This window comes from Leucoraja erinacea, chromosome 4, assembly GCF_028641065.1.
Source record: "Leucoraja erinacea ecotype New England chromosome 4, Leri_hhj_1, whole genome shotgun sequence".
NCBI lineage: Eukaryota > Metazoa > Chordata > Chondrichthyes > Rajiformes > Rajidae > Leucoraja > Leucoraja erinaceus.
In genome coordinates, this window is record NC_073380.1 from 90733304 (window position 1) to 90751134 (window position 17831).

The 17831-nt window shown below is 42.0% G+C and overlaps 1 protein-coding gene across 3 annotated transcripts in view; it reads right to left on the bottom strand.

The window, feature by feature from the left end:
• Nucleotides 1-9918: 9918 nt before the first annotated feature.
• Nucleotides 9919-17831, bottom strand: part of LOC129696670 (solute carrier family 66 member 2) — a 55795-nt gene continuing 47882 nt past the window's right edge. For all 3 annotated transcript variants that reach the window (XM_055634768.1, XM_055634767.1, XM_055634769.1), the window contains one exon: nt 9919-13187. In XM_055634768.1, coding sequence (XP_055490743.1) covers nt 12980-13187 — 208 coding nt within the window. In that variant the 3' untranslated portion in view covers nt 9919-12979. The remainder of the gene's footprint in view (nt 13188-17831) is intronic.

Below are 17831 nucleotides of genomic sequence, written 5' to 3' on the forward strand. Positions count from 1 at the left end.
TTTGGAAACTTTTATTGCTGTTTATCAACATGAGGACCAAAGTTGTGCCAATGAAGGTCAAAGAAGCCGTTATGAGACTGAGACACAAGAATAAAAATGTTAGAGACATCAGCCAAACCTTTGACTTATGAAAATCAACTGTTTGGAACATCATTAAGAGAAAGAAAGTACTGGTGAGCTTACTAATCGCAAAGGGACTGGCAGGCCATTGTAGACCTCCACAACTGATGACAGAAGAATTTTCTCTATAATAAAGAAAAAACCCAAACACCTGACTGACAGATCAGAAACACTCTTCAGGAGTCAGGTGTGGATTTGTCAATGATCACTGTCCACAGAAGACTTCATGAACAGAAATACAGAGGCTACACTGCAAGATGCAAACCACTAGTTAGCCGCAAAAATAGGGTGGCCAGGTTACAGCTTGCCAAGAAGTACTTAGAAGAGCAACCACAGTTCTGGAAAAATGTCTTGTGGACAGATGAGACGAAGGTTAACTGACATCAGAGTGATGGCAAGAGCAAAGTAAGGAGGAGAGAATGAACTGCCCAAGATCCAAAGCATACCACCTCGTCTAAGAAACACTGTGTTTGGGGTGTAATGGCCTGGGCATGTATGGCTGCTGAAGGTACTGGCTTACTTATCTTCATTGATGATACAACTGCGGATGGTAGTAGCATAATGAATTCTGAAATGTATAGCCACATCCTATCTGCTCAAGTTCAAACAAATGCCTCAAAACTGATTGGTCAGCGGTTCATTCTACAGCAAGACAATGATCCCAAACATACTGAAGGGAAAACTGAAGGGGACTAGCCACCAAATAAGCATAAGCTAAAAATGGCTGTTATACAGGCCTGGCAGAGCATCACCAGAGAAGATACCCAGCAACTGGTGATGTCCATGAATCGCAGACTTCAAGCAGTCATTGCATGCAAAGGATTTTCTTTACTCAGAGAGTGGTAGCTGTGTGGAATGAGCTTCCAGTGAAGGTGGTGGAGGCAGGTTCGTTTTTATCATTTAAAAATAAATTGGATAGTTATATGGATGGGAAGGGAACGGAGGGTTATGGTCTGAGCGCAGGTATATGGGACTAGGGGAGATTATGTGTTCGGCACGGACTAGAAGGGTCGAGATGGCCTGTTTCCGTGCTGTAATTGTTATATGGTTATATGGTTATATACAACAAAATACTAAACATGACTACTTTCATTTACATGACATTGTTGTGTCCCAAACATTATGGTGCCCTTCTTCTTCTTGTGTATGGCCTAAAGTTGTAGATCAACTTGTTCTATTTGATCTATTTGTTTGTGCACGTCGGGTTGATTGCATTAGTTGAAACAGGGTGGACCACGTGATGGTTGCAATCTCCCACTCCTTTGGTGCCCTGAAATGAGGGACAATGTATAAACCCTGCTGTAATTTCTACATGGTTAAACCAAAATGTATAAAAATGGCCTTTATTAAAATTTGACAATGTGCACTTTAACCTCATGTGATATTTTTCTATTACAAATCTCAAATTGTGGCGTACAGAGGCAAATAAATAAATGATAGGTCTTTATCCCAAACATTATGGAGGGCACTATACAGAGTGGAAACAGGCCCATCGGTGCGCCAAGTCCACGTCAGCCAGTGATCACCCCATACACTAACTATCCTACAGACTGAGGACAATTTACAGTTTTTACCAAAGCCAATTAACCTACAAATGTGGACATCTTTGCAGCGTGGGAGGAAACTGGCGCATCTGGAGAAAATCCACAGTCACATGGAGAACACACAAACTCCATACAGACAGCACCCATAGTCAGAATCAAACCCGGGTTTCTGGCGCTGTAAAGGGGCTGTCCCAGTAGGGTGTCATTCGCGCATCATGCAGATGGCGTGCAAAGATTTTGTACACCCAAAATCCTGGGGCGTGACCACGTGTCACTGCCTACGTCACCACGCACCATGCGCGTATCACGTGCGCGGCATGACGCCTGCGTCGTGACGCGTAAAATACTCGCAAATGACGCCCAAGTGGGACAGGCCCTTTAGGCAGGAACTATACGCTGCACCACTGCGGCCCCTCAGATAGTACGATGCCTGAAGGTGGAAAGTTTGATCTTGCAAAATTAATAACGATGTATAAATAAGTAATTGTGCAAATTATCAATGCTCAATGGATCATAGCAATCCTGGTGCCTGCCCATTGACTTTAGAAATTAAATGCCTTTATTGGTCGTTGTAAGCACAGCAAACGACAAAATTGGTATTGCCACTCCATTGGTGCATAATATACAAACATAAAAACACAGGACACAATTTAAAAACAATGTTAAAACACAGGTATCAAGATAAGTAAGTAATCAGTATTGCACATGGTGATAGTAAAGGGCAGGGTGGGTAGCAGCATGGAGGAGTGCAGCATGAATAATACTTAGTGTTTTTTCATATTGCGTGTGAAGATTGCTTTGGGGAAGCAACTGTCTCTGAGTCTGGAGGTGCGTGTTTTGGCTGACCTGTTACGCCTGCCAGAGGGCAACAGTTCAAAAAGGTGGTGACCGGGGGTATGTGGAGTCTTTGATGATTTTAGTGGCTCTGCTGAGGTAGCGTGAGGTGGCAATATCCTCCAGAGAGGGCCGTGGGCAGCCCGTGATTCTCTCTGCTGTTTTTACCACTCTCTGGAGCGTTTTCCTATCTGCAGCAGAGCAGCCTGCAGACCACACTGACATGCAATATGTCAGTACTCTCAATGGTTGCCCGCCCGGTAAAAGGCCACCAGCAGCTTCTTCTTGGTGTTGTGCTTCCTGAGCAATCTCAGGAAGTGGAGTCTCTGTTGTGCTCTCTTGACGGTTGCAGTAGTGTTGGCCGACAATGAGCAGTCCTCGGATATGAGGACTCCTAGGAATTTGAAAGTCTGCACCCTTTCCACACCTGCTCCATTTATGCAGAGCAGGGCCGGGTCTGTGACCCGTTTCCTCCTGAAGTCCAATATTAGCTCCTTTGTCTTTGTGGTGTTCAGTGTCAGGTTATTTACTGAACACCACTCTTTATCTCGTCCCTGTATGCTGACTCGTCCCCCCCCTGAGATGAGCCCGACGACAGTTGTGTCCTCAGCAAATTTAATAATCGTGTTGGAAGGGTGGGCAGTTGTATAGTCATAGGTGTATAAGGAGTAAAGGAGTGGACTCAGCACACCTATTATAAGGATTGCACCCTTCACTGCACTGCGCCATATCCTGCAAAACATTGTTAATCTAGTTAGTTCACTTGTTTGCTGAATTGGAAGATGTTCCAGACCATTGGACATTCTTCATGCCATAACGTACTGACAATTCACCATTTTGCAAATGTTATGAGCGTAATACATTTCTCGTTGAACCTAATCAGTTTAAAGGCAGCTGAGCAAATGTAGTGGAAAATGGGGCCCTGGTGAGTTAAATTCGAACGTGGAAAATGTCACTCGGTAGATCAGATGCCAAATCATCATTATTTCCACGTAATTGAATAATGGATTATAATACATTTTACCTTAGATAGACATTATTTCTGCTGGATGGCAAGTTTTGTACTCGGTGTCAGAATTAAAATTCACTGCCAGGCTTGAGTGAAGTTAAGAATACATATCTTTGCAGAGAGTGCTCAAGGTTTCCAAGGAGTCAAAGTTTTTCTCCCCTTTAAAATGACTGCAAAAAGTTCCTAGTTAGAGAAATAAGACAAGGGAAAGGGAAACTAAATATTACAATTTTAATAGGTAGGGAAGGGAAAGATTTGCAAGATAGCTGGAAAACATGGAGAGTCTTGTGCAAAATCAGTAAATATGGCAAGATTAACTAGGAAGACTGTTAAAAGAATACATAGCATCGAAACGAATTATGAAGGACAAAAGTAGAAAAGTTATGTTCATTATCTTTTGTATAAAATAGGTTGGGCTTCAGCAAGGATTTTGGTTCAATTTCTGAACATTTTAGCAAAGGTTAGAGAGAGTATAATTATAATAATAATAATAATAATATTTTTTATTGTCATTGCACGTCAGTTCAACGAGATTTAATATGCAGCTTCCAACCGATGAAAAATAAAAGTAAAATAAATAAATAAGCTGTGTGTCGTGACCATCCGAGGGAGACAGTCCAGGGGGGATGGGGGGCACTCAGCAGGGCCGGTTCAGAGCCGCTGTAGCTCTTGGAATAAAGCTGTTTCTGAGTCTGGAGGTACGGGCGTAGAAGCCTTGTAACGTCTGCCGGAGGGAAGTAGTTCAAACAGTCCGTTACAGGGGTGTGATGAGTCTTTATGGATGCTGACGGCCTTCCTGAGGCACCGTGTGTGGTAGATGCCCTCCAAGGCTGGTAGCTGTGTCCCAATGATCCTCTGCGCTCTGTGGACGACACGCTGAAGAGCTCTCCTCTCCGCCTCCATGCAGCTGAGATGCCACACAGAGATGCCATACGTTAATATGCTCTCTGTGGTGCAGCGGTAGAACGTTGTCAGCAGCTGTTGGGGCAGACCAGTCTTTTTTAATGTCCTCAGGAAGAACAGTCGTTGCTGTGCCTTCTTGACCAGCGCAGCTGGTCCTCTGTGAGGTCCTCTGAAATGTGAGTGCCCAGAAACTTAAAGCTGGACACGCTCTCCACACTTTCCCCGTAAATGGAGATTGGGGCGTATTCTCCATTATGGGACCTCCTGAAGTTAATAATCAGCTCCTTGGTCTTGGAGGTGTTTAGTGACAAGTTGTTACGTGTGCACCAGTCCGCCAGGTTCTGCACCTCCGCCCTGTATTTTGTTTCATCACCGTTGGTGATCAGCCCAATCACTGTTGTGTCGTCTGCAAACTTCACGATGGTGTTGGTGTCGAATGCAGGAACACAGTCGTGAGTGAAGAGGGAGTAGAGCATGGGGCTTAGTACACAGCCCTGTGGTGTGCCGATGCTCAGGGTGATAGTGGAGGACAGCTGAGGACAGCGAGCTGAGGCCTAGCTGGTGGAGTTTGGTGGTGAACTTGGTGGGGATGACCGTATTGAATGCAGAGCTAGTCAACGAAGAGCATCCTCACGTACGTGCCCTGTTTGTCCAGGTGAGTCAGGACAGTGTGAAGAGCCAGAGAGATGGCATCCTCTGTTGATCTATTTGCTCTGTATGCAAATTGATGAGAGTCCAGTGAGGTAGGGATGCTGGATTTGATATGGGAGAGGACCAGCCTTTCGAATCACTTCATTGGGATTGGAGTTAGGAATTAATTGAACAACGAATAAAGAATGTCAAGTTGTTCCCCTCAGAGCAGAGGTTAAGAAAATTAATAAAGGAGATTATTTTAAAATAACTGGTAAAACAAGAAAATAAGGAGACATGTTTACACTTAGTTTAAAATCTACACTTCAAAGTCAGGAAAAGTAGTTGGTGTAGATTCAATTGAAACTTATAATAGACAGTAGGTGCAGGAGTAGGCCATTCGGCCCTTCGAGCCAGCACCGCCATTCAATATCATGGTTGATCGTCTTCTTGCATATGGCGTGCACAGCCTATAGTTGTAGGACAACTTGTTCTATTTGATCTTATTTGACTGTGCACGCCGGGTTGATTGCATTTGTCGAAACAGGGCAGACCACGTGAAGGTTGCAATCTCCCACCCCATCATGGCTGATCATCCACAATCAGTACCCAGTTCCTGCTTCTCCCCATATCCCCTGACTCCGCTATCTATAAGAGCCCTATCTAGCTCTCCCTTGAAAGTATCCAGAGAACTGGCCTCCTGAGACAGAGAATTCCACAGACTCACAACTCTCTGTGTGAAAAACTGTTTCCTCATCTCCGTCTAAATGGCTTACCCCCTATTCTTAAACTGTGGCCCCTGGTTCTGGACACCCCACCATCGGGAATATTGGATAATGATATTGGATAAATGCTTAAATTGAAGTGGTTTTTTTTCCTGAAGATTGGGACGACAGAAATTGGATCACTCTTTCAAATGCTGTATCCATTGTGGAACAATAATGCCATCCTTTCAGAAGCCCCTAACTAGAATCAATAATATCAATGAACACAAATGACGGGGGGGGGGGGGGGGGGGGGGGGGGGGGGGGGGTGTGAACAAACTAATTTAGAATAAAGCAAAGATACAGATCACCACAAATGTATATTGGTGTAAAATAACTTTTGAACAGTTGACCAAATGAAATAGATATGTAGCAAAGATAAACAAAGCTTTTAAAAAGTGAATAAGAATGATTTTGGTTCTATTTATTCTGTTAGTTTTAGTTGGAGCATCACTGTCACAGGGCTTAAGTATTTTGATTTATTTGATGGGAAAATTGATATGGTTGCAGTTATAGCTGGAAAATGAAGTAATTGGTTTGGATTGCCCAACTGTAACCCGGATTTGTATTTAAATGTAAATAAAACCACTGTATTTAAATGAATTGCTATTTACTGCTAACTAGGGGCGCTGCACTGGCAGCAGCCTCTGCCTACAGCCTGTCTGTCATTTCAATCTTTTTTTTAATTTTTAGTTAGTCTGAAGTCTTGTGTTGGGGGAAGCTTTAACTTTTCTATGTGGGGGAGGGGGGCAGGGTAAGGGGGAAACCGTTTCCCAGTCTCTTCCTGGCGGGGACGCGACTATTTCTCCGAGTCGCGTTCTCGCCCCCCACCTCACGGCCTACCAGCTGGATCGGAGCGGCCTTTCCTGCCAGGGACCGGGAACCGGACCAGGGCTGCTACAGCGGCGGCGCAGTGCTGGAGTCACCGATGCCTGCCTGGGTCGCCGTTTGGAGCTCCGGAGCGTTGGGCCGTTGCTCCAACATCGTGGAACTCTGGTGCGGAGAGCTTCCAACGCGGGCGGCGCTGACCGTCATCGTGGAGTCCTGGGGCGCCTTGCAGAGGGTCGCCAGCAGCAGTCTCCACCCGGCGCGGCCTACGGACTTTGAGAGCCGCCGACTCCGGTAGGAGGGGGCCGACTCTGTGTCCACGCCACTGGGGACGTCCCGCAGCCCCGACGTCGGACCTACAACACCCCGGCAAGCGGTCCTGGACATCGGGCCGCCCGTAACTGCAACTGCGGAGGGCACGGGGAGGCCCTGACCACAGGGAACAATGGAGGAAGAGACTGACTTTGGTGCCTTCCCACACAGTGGGGAACTTTGATTCTGCTGTGTGGGGATGTTTTATGTCAAATTCTATAGTGCGTGTTCTTTATTTTTTTTTTTTTTTAATTGTATGGCTGTATGGGAATTTCATTTCACTGTGCCATCTGGCACGTGACAATTAAATGTATCTTGAATCTATCTATTTGATATTTAGAACTGTGGACTATAAGACATTTAAACAAATATAGTAGAAGCACCTTTGTATGTGCTAAATTGAATTTGATGCTGATTTGGGTTTCCATTCATGTATACACAATAAATCATTTCCATTTCCAACAAGTATATTGGCTCCAGTTTCAAAGAATATTTTAAATAGGAAAAAGGTACATTGATTTAAACAGGAATGTATGAAATTGATGCATTTAACTCAATTCATGAACTCATTTGGCGATTAAAAATCTGGCCTCTATAGATACAAAAATAGCTTCTGACGATGTAACATTTTGATTCAGTGGCAAGTAGCTGTCAATATTCAGATGAAAGTGTGGGTGGAAAATATAACTAATAATAATGCTTACATAGACCGTAGAAAGATTTAAAAAAATATGGATCAGGAACTTGGATTTTAGGGATTAATCTACATTAGGTGGGAGTTGAAGTCGACAAGTTGCGGTGGTCAATTTTCAATAAAAGAATAATGACACAAATGTCTCATGTCAATTGGAATTTGCGAAGGATAAACACAGCTTAGATAATGAAGCATTAAAGAGAATTGGGCCCTCCCTTGTATGATGAGATTTTAATAGAAAGATCGTGAGCAAGCAACATACCAGATAAAGACATGGTGGACTATCATTTCTCATGTGAATTCCTATGAAATTACACTTGGTGGGGGTGGGCAAGCTTCTAATTGTTAAATTGACTTCACAGTATGATGAACCTGCAAGGAGGAAATTAGGACCAGGCGAATTTAATTAAGTCTTTAATTTATGTTTAATTAATACCGCAAACAAGCCCAAATGAGCTGTTCATCTTGTTCATTTAAGGCAGCTTATAATTGTTCTGCAGCATTTCTGACTTGGTTCCCTCAACTACAGCCTTTTGCATCTTCTTCTTCTTGCATATGGTGTGCACAGCCTAAAGTTGTAGGACAACTTGTTCTATTTGATCTTATTTGATTGTGCACGCCGGGTTGATTGCATTCGTCGAAACAGGGCGGACCACGTGAAGATTGCAATCTTCCACCCCAGCCTTTTGCATCTATAAGTAATGACCATCTCTCCACGTTTCCAGTTTCAAGAGACCACTTTGCCAAGAAATACCCCAGGCTTTCACAGGCGTCCAACATGTATGAGACTGCAATTTTACAGCAGAGGGTGCTCTCTTTTTTTGTCTCAATGGGTAACAAATGAATCGTTTACAGGTTAAAAACAGTAAATTAGCCTGCTTGTTAGCCTCTTAATTACACATTGCTTTGGCTTTTCTTTCAAGCATTTTAAACTCATCTGGGTATTTGTTGAAGCACAGCTCACAAGATGTTTATTGTGAAAGATGTCAAAAAATTCCCCCAAGTATTGGGAAATAGCTAAACTCAAGCAGAACTTTTCTTTTAAGCTGTGGTTTGTGGTAACCTGAACATTAAATGAGAAAAGTAAGTATGTGCATGCAATTAATTCAAGCACGAGCTGTAAGGCAGCAACTGTGGGTGGAAAGGCCTGTTCCTATGCTGTGCTGTTCTATGTACAACGTGAAGGAAAACAGATTGATGATGGAGCAACTGCCTGTGGAGATTTATGGATCGAGAGCAAATTATATCACACCTTTCAAAAATACAACTGTTTAAGTTTAACGGAAATTATGTCAGTATTTTTTTTATATAATGTTAGGTTTTGGCCACTGTTCCAAGTGGAGAGTTACAATCGAACTTCATTGTTGGTTCCTGGCAGAATCAGTGATTTTTTTTTGTCTTAAAAAAATACAACATTGGAGACGCATTGCATCCACTTCTGTTGGAAAAGATAACTGAGCTTCTAACTGGTCACAGTTCCACAGCTCTATTACCCTTTATCCAGTCCTTTCTGACCTACATCCGAGATACCTCACAATTTCTAAGGCCACATTGCATCATTTTTACCATTATGCCGTCCTTTTTTTATTCCTCTATCCTCCACCCACCAGTTCTTTCTTGAATATTGATTTATCTAACTTCAAGTAACCCTTGCTTTCCCTCTCTCTCTCTCCCCCCATCTGAGTTCTCCGACTAGTTTCACTGTCCTGATTAAATTTCAGATTGTATGTCTCGCTGTCACCGTCCCCATAGCTAACAATGATCCATTCTATATTTTCCTTGACCATCGTCCCCTTTAATCACTCATTTTCACACCTTACCCTTCTTTATGTCTCTCTCTCTCTCCCCTGACTCAGTCTGAAGAAGTCTCGACCTGAAACGTCATTCCATTCCTTCTCTCCAGAGATGCTGCTGGTCCCGCTGAGTTACTCCAGCGTTTTGTATTTATTTGTCATATGCCCAGGATATGAACCAGAGCAGTTAAATTCCGACAAACTGCAGCTCCATGGGCACATTAGATACAACAACAATATACAAAGTATTAGTTATTCTGAGTAAACCAGACCATAAAAGTACAAAAAAACGTAGAGAATCAATACTTTATTTAAAAATGTAATCTCAGGTCACTCACCTTTTTTTACAGCCACTTTCGCCAAGATGAAAATTAACATAAAATACATGTTTTTACGCGAGTGATTACCTGTTGATTAATATAACATTAGAAATATGTTCTAATTTGTAATTTAATGGGAAGGAAAAAAATATTCACAAGATTCCACATTAGTTCCAAATACTTTTATTTAGGGTTGAGCTTAATACATGAATACAGAGAGTAGGCTAATGTATGCACTTCAAATTTTATCAAATGTTCCTGTTTCCTTCAACAGCCTTATAATTCATCCATAAATGACAAAGCACCTAAATACAATGTTAAATGGCAGCATATGTTTAAGGATCTTCATAAAGGCTGGTTGTATTGTGGAACATTATTGTGCCGGTTTAGTGCTTTCATCTGGTTTCTTTTGGCAATGAGCAAAGTCTTTTACTTTTATGGTACACGTGACATAATACAAAAGATGCTAATATTCAAAGATTTACAGATACAAAGACTAAACAAAATATGAAAGTACACCAAGTAACCTGTAAAAAAAAATCAATAAACTATCTTCAATTATTTCATGACCAGCCAAGACGTACCCTTCTTACCATGTCCTAAAGTAAATACTTCCATGCCATTTAGCAGAACACCAATCAGGCACAAAACATTCTGTAAACATAATTGAGATTACTGCACCCATGGGCTGATCAGCCACTACCAAAGACTGACACATTTTGTGAAGTGAGAACAGCAGGCTACATGTTGTACCACTACCTCATGGTGGCTTAAGGCAAATGCTACAAACCACACAAACAAATGGAAAAGATCCGTGTAAGTCTTAACATGGCAATGTTGCATTTAGCAGATGTTGACTGCAGCGTTTGGGTCATTAAGGTATGCAGAGTTTACTCAGAACACCAGTGAGAAAGTGCGCAACCTGGCTTCAGTAGAGTAACCATCATCACTCTCTTGTTAATAGTGCAGTTAATGCATACACAAATGTGAAATTGTTCTTGATTTTTGATTTTGAAATGCATATTCTTAAGAAAATATTTTATAAAATTTAAATGTTTGATAATCAAGGTGGAATGGCCAGCATTTAACATTTAATTGATGAAAATACATGCCGCTGTCCGAACATACAAGAACAGGCAACTTGGCTTAAAAAGTTCCTGTTTACATTTCGTTTGTAAGGTCACTTAGGCCCAAAGCAAACTGTGATGACCAGCTATGGGTCAGAAAGACCAAACCTCTTGTAGAACAAATGTCATGCAGTGACAACATCCACTGAATAGTTCCTGAGCAAAATGTAGAGAGTGATGGCTGTAAATAGTAAGTGCCTTTAATGGTACAATTCTCATTTGTTGCTGTACACAGCCCAAGGGTGATCACCCAAAGGAATAGTTCTGTAGCAGCTGTATTAAACTTATTACATGTCTTGGTAAATTTTCTCCCAGCCATTGTTTAACTTCAGATTGAGAAAATATAATTTCACAGTTTGCTGGAATCCTGTGAATGCAACCCAACTAATTTTATTTAACATAATTGCTCAAACAAAATGTGGCTTAGATTAATACATTTACATAATGATCAGAAATTAGTTGAAGTAAATAAAAGGAGGCTGGTTAAATGCATATTAAAAACAGAGTTGTAATTTCACATTTCTATTGAAACACTGAGGGGTCGGCATTCATTGATACCAACTCCTTGCTTAAAATATTCTGGAAAGATCAATTTCATTCAGCAATCGGTGAGAACATACTGACTTTTTGTAGGTAATGGATTGGATCATTCAATTTCAATCAGATTGGTAAAAGTTGCACTGTGGCTCAAATGGCCTACCAGTGAGAAAACTACCCTTGTAATTTCCACACAGCCTGGTTGAGATGAAGAATTACCTTGCAATGGGGAAAGCAATTTATGGGACCAGGAGACTAACCAGGACTCGCCCAGAAGAAAACATTAGAACACCAGGAGCTAGTGACTCGTAATGCAATGTGGCACAGGAAGCCCTACCTGGATATGCATCCCAATGGTTTATTGTTTTATTTCCTGCATGGAAATGCTTTCTTGGAACAATGCTATTTACTGCATTTCCTGCAACACTGATTTGAACACCGAAGGTGGGTAAATGCCAAGCAAATTTAAGCAACTGTTTAAAAGTAAACCCTACATTCTGATTCAAATGTGATCTGTGAACATGGCAATACATCTACTGAAAGGGGAAAACAGTGTCAGCATCACAGAGTACTTTCAGTATGCATCTTTTCACTAAAAGTAATTGATAATTTCATTACCATTTTTATCAAAATGAGACGTAATCATAATTAACCTGTTTCATTGCTGAGTACATCTGTATATTTTTTTCCTGCTTCTTCCCTTCTCCTGTGAGCTCCTATCATCCATATCTGAATAAATATCTGAGCTACCCCGGTCTTTATCTAGTGCTATTCCAAAACTGTTCCGAATGGCCCTCATGGAATTCACCCTAGATAAGCACCTGATGTTGCCACTGGTGTGATCTCTGTGGAGAGAATCCCAAGCATAAATTAATGTCCAACCTTTCTCCTTCACCCCAGGGTGTCGAGCTCTAATGGACAATGTTGCCGTAGCATCCAATTATAATCAAGTGAAACTGGCTCCTAGATCTCCAAAATACTTCTTGAAGATTACAAATAACTTGTGGATCTAGTTTTAAGTAGTTATCACTGACAAATTAACCCAGTTTACTTGGACTTGCAAGTATGAATGTAACTTCAATCCCTTCCTGCAACTTTCTTCTAATTTTTTTGAAGAACATGTGGTCACATTAAAAGAAAATGAATCAAAAAACTTAACTATTTTAAAGCAAGTCCTGAATGTACAACTCTTTGGATGTATGCAAAAACGATTTAACAAAAACTGGTTTTAAGATCACAATACTGTAACAAAGGTAGACTTACAAAACACCAGTGGGGAAAAGAAGTCCCAGAAAACAAAAATGTCCCAGAAATAATACATATGGTAAGGCATTTAGACAAACTAATCTAAAGACAATGGTTAAATTAGGCATAATAGAATATATAAATAATCAAAGACAATCCATTGTTTAACCACGTAAACCTCTTTCCCAGAAAGCAACTTTGAAATCCTTTCTGCATCCTGAGAACCAATATTATGTTACTGGCACTGGTTCAATTGTAGGGGCTCTGATGCCCTTTCCAAGAGTTGCTCATTTGGTGCTCCTGTTAAATAGTGTGGGTATTAAAGTGCCTTGGTGCTTGTGAAAGGGACGGTGTGGGAAGATGGCTTCTGAGGGTAACGTTCGTAATAGTAAGCTTGAAAGAGAATGGTAATATCGACACAAACTTGGAGCAATCCACATATCCAGAATTGGAAAGGTGCCTGATTCAGAATGAAGTAAGCAGTCTTGAAAGTGTCACCGCTTGCCCACATCAACACCATAGTGATACTTTATGGAGAGGGGGGAAAAAAAATTAACAATTAGTTATCATTCACTCACTAGGCTTATGAAGACTCAAATGCATCCAAGGTAATTGCAATGCAGTAAAATATATGGAATACCCATTTCACTACCTGGATAGTTGACGAGTCCCTACCTCCTATTGGTCTTCTTGTAAAGCTCCACAAAATGAAAGTGGTGTTTGTATTTGCTGGTTCCTTAGTTGACTGACATTAACCAATTACAGTGCCCTCCATAATGTTTGGGACAAAGACCCATTATTTATTTATTTGCCTCTGTACTCAACAATTTGAGATTTGTAATAGAAAAAAAAATCACATGAGGTTAAAGTGCACATTGTCAGCCATTTTAATACATTTTGGTTTCACCATCTAGAAATTACAGCTGTGTTTATACATAGTCCCCCCATTACAGGGCACCATAATGTTTGGGACACATGGCTTTTCAGGCATTTGTAATTGCTCAGGTGTGTTTAATTGCCTCATTAATGCAGGTATAAGAGGGCTCTCAGCACCTAGTCTTTCCTCCAGTCTTTCCATCACCTTTGGAAACTTTTATTGCTGTTTATCAACACGAGGACCAAAATTGTGCCAATGAAAATCAAAGAAGCCATTATGAGATTGAGAACAAAGAATAAAACTGTTAAGAGACATCAGCCAAACCTTAGGCCTACCAAAATCAACTATAAGGAGAGCACTGGTGAGCTTACTAATCGCAAAAGGACTTACTGGCCAAGGAAGACCTCCACAGCTGATGACAGAAGAATTTTCTCTATAATAAAGAAAAATCCCTAAACACATGTCCGGCAGATCAGAAACAGTCTTCAGGAGTCAGGTGTGGATTTGTCAATGACCACTGTCCACAGAAGACTTCATGAACAGAAATACAGAGGCTACACTGCAAGATGCAAACCACTGGTTAGCCACAAAAATAGGATGGTCAGGTTACAGTTTGCCAAGAAGTAGTTAAAAGAGCAGCTACACTTCTGGAAAAAGGTCTTGTGGACAGATGAGATGAAGATTAATTTATATCTGAGTGATGGCAAGAGCAAAGTATAGAGGAGAGAAGGAACTGCCCAAGATCCAAAGCATATCACCCCATCTGTGAAACATGGTGGTGGGGGCGTTATGGCCTGGGCATGTATGGCTGCTGAAGGTACTGGCTCACTTATCTTCATTGATGATACAACTGCTGATGGTAGTAGCATAATGAATTCTGAAGTGTATAGACACATCATATCTGCTCAAGTTCAAACAAATGCCTCAAAACTCATTGGCCGGCAGTTCATTCTACAGCAAGATAATGATCCCAAACATACTGCTAAAGCAAGAAAGGAGTTTTTCAAAGCTAAAAAATGGTTGATTTTTGAGTGGCCAAGTCAATAATCTGATCTGAACCCAAATGAGCATGCCTTTTATATGCTGAAGAGAAAGCTAGCCCCCAACACAAGCATAAGCTAAAGATGGCTGTAATACAGGCCTGGCAGAGCATCACCGGACAAGACACCCAGCAACTGGTGATGTCCATGAATCGCAGACTTCAAGCAGCCATTGCATGCAAAGCATATGCAACAAAATACTAAACATGACTACTTTCATTTACACGACATTGCTGTGTCCCAAATATTATGGAGCCCTGAAATGGGGGGACTATGCATAAACACTGCTGTATTTTCTGCATGGTAATACCAAAATGTATTAAAATGGCCTTTATTAAAATCTGACAATGTGCACTTTAACCACATGTGATTTTTTTCTATTACAAATCTCAAATTGTAGAGTACAGAGGCAAATAAATAAATGTCGGGTCTTTGTCCCAAACATTATGGCGGGCATTGTAAGTTCTACTTAATACTTTAGAGGAATAAAAGTTTGGTATGGAGAAAGATCAAAGTATTAATTGTGGCTAAGATATGGTAACAACCTTGCCACTGCATTTATCCCCTGTAGCAAAAACAGCACAAATTGTTGGCATTACTTTGTAATCCTGATGGAGCTTTGTACTGTTATAAATGCCCTTGTTCAGCTGAGATATTACACCGAGGTACTGCCTACACTCTTGGGTGATTGAAATAGCCCAAGGCAATATCTCTAAAAGTAGGCAAGCCATTTTTGACAAGCCAACCAATCTTTCAATCAAGGTTACAAAAAGCAGATAGTTAGGTCCTTAGATAGACACATATTGCCAGAGTAACTCAACGGGACAGGCAGTATCTCTGGAGAGAAGGAATAGGCGACGTTTCGTGTCTAGACCCTTCTTCAGACTGTCAGGTCCTCATCTTGGTGATTGTATGAGTATGCGGTACACAAATTTGCTGTTGTATTTCCGACATTACAAATGGTTAGTTGACAGGATGATGCTTAGGGAATTGAAAGACACTACATAAATGCACTTTATTTTCTCCCGAAAAAAACTAGGACAGAAAATCATTCTACATTTGCATCATCCCACCTCAGCTTAAATCTTATCTCAGCATCACCCTTCACGCTCAGAGCTTTTAATTGAAGGCATCAAAAAACAGCAGGTTTTTGGAATCAAACATGATTTTGCTCTCAAACACAAGGATGTAGAACAGTAGATGATGAGATTAAAGTATATTCATGAACTAAAAATCAACAATATGTGTGACTTTAAAAGAAAAATTATGAATAAAAGAGTGCAAATCTACCTAATTTAATAAATTTCATTCATAGCAACATCTTTAAAAATAATAATGCTGCCTTTCTTTAGGCCAGGAGCAATAATTTTTGGTTTGTAGATTAAATTTACTTGACAGTTTGGATTATTTTGCTAGTCTCTTCAGCTAAATGTCACTCAATTGAATTTAAAAACAAGTTGAAGTTTTTTGATATGAAAATCAAAGACAGCTTCAAATACTTCGATGTTTGCAATCCATCTTAATCTTTTTTGATTTTTAGTTTATGCTCAATTTTTAAACAGTTCCAGGTTGCCAAACTGACAAATCTAGCAATTGGCTTGATTAGCGACTGAAAATATAATTCATAGGATTTGCCCCCACCAAGGCATCATAAGCCTTTATTACTGCAGTCCCTGATGAGTGATGTTCAGCACTTCCCAGTTGCTCCTGTAGGCATACTTATCCAATCACTGTTTATAATATTGAAAGATAATCTAGAAAACAATCACTTTTGAGGACAGAGACTGGACTGCACTCGGTACAGTGCAGATTTGGAATAATACCAGAGCTTAATGTTTATACAGGTACACAACCTTTTATCCGAAAGTCTTGGGACCAGACACTTCTCGGATTTCGGAATTTTTCGGATTTCGGAATGGAAGATTTTTAGCGTAGATTAGGTAGGTAGCGCGGGCGGCTTGAAAAGTCTGGAGCGGCTGCCTCCTCCCCGGAGACCGGGGAATCATTGTAAATCATTGCTTAAATGTTAGTCAGTTAGTTTGGAGGGATTTTATGTGGTGGGGGGGGGGAAGGGGGAAACTTTAATTCTTAGTCCCCTACCTGGTCGGAGAGGCGGGGAGCGGGCAATGCCTTACCGGGTCGCCGTGCAGTAAGCTCCGGAGCGTTGTGGCCGCCGACTCCCAACATCGCGGAGCTGGGGCTGAGGGCGTTGGGTCGCGGGCGGCATCGGTTGGAGTTCCGACCCCGGCGAACTCTACCCCTGGCTGCGCGGCACTCCAAATCCAGCGCTGCCCGCGGCCGGACGCCCGCAGCCCCAGCTACGCAATGTTGGGAGTCGGCGGCCACAGCGCTGGGATACCAGCGGTGAGCGGGCAATGCCTTACCAGGTCGCCGTGCGGTAAGCTCCGGAGCGCTGTGGTCGCCAACTCCCAACATCGCGGAGCTGGAGCTGCGGGCGTCCGGCCGCGGGCCACGCTGGATTTGGAGCGCCGCGCAGCCAGGGGTAGAGTTGCCGGGGTCGGAGCTACAACCGGCGCCGCACGCCGCCGGACGCCCGCAGCCCCAGCTCCGCGATGTTGGGAGTCGGCGGCCACAGCGCTCAGGAGCTTACTGCACGGCGACCCGGTAAGGCATTGCCCGCTCCCCGCCTCTCTGACCAGGTAGGGGACTAAGAATTAAAGTTTCCCCCTTCACCCCCCCCCCCCCCCCTCTTCACATAAAAGCCCTCCAAACTAACTGACTAACATTTAAGCAATGATTTACAGATGTTTAAGTGTCTCCCCGGTCACCGGGGAGGAGGCAGCCGCTATAGTAGTACAGACCTGGGTTGACCGTGGGTCGTTTCGGGTCAGGTTTGGCGCCAAACGCGAGCTTTGGTGTGCGGACGACATCCTGGAAAAAATGTCTGGTTTTCGGAGCTTTTCGGTTTCCGGAATTTCGGATAAAAGGTTGTGCACCTGTATTAAGTTACATAGATATAGTCTATGACTATATCCCCTTGAATTTACAAAGTTGAGGAGTGATTTAATTGAAAAAGTTATAAGGATCCGATCAGAATGTAACCCAAAGAGGCTGGAAGGAGAGCAAGTGAGGAATTATATGGACAGTGTGAAGTGTGAACACCATGAGAATGCAGGTAGAGACAAATCCTGTGGATTGATATGTAGTCCACAATAGTTACTTGCAATGGAAATTCAGATAGTTCGTAGTTTACTAGTATAAAAGTTTGTTTTATAAAATGCTCTAAGATTTCA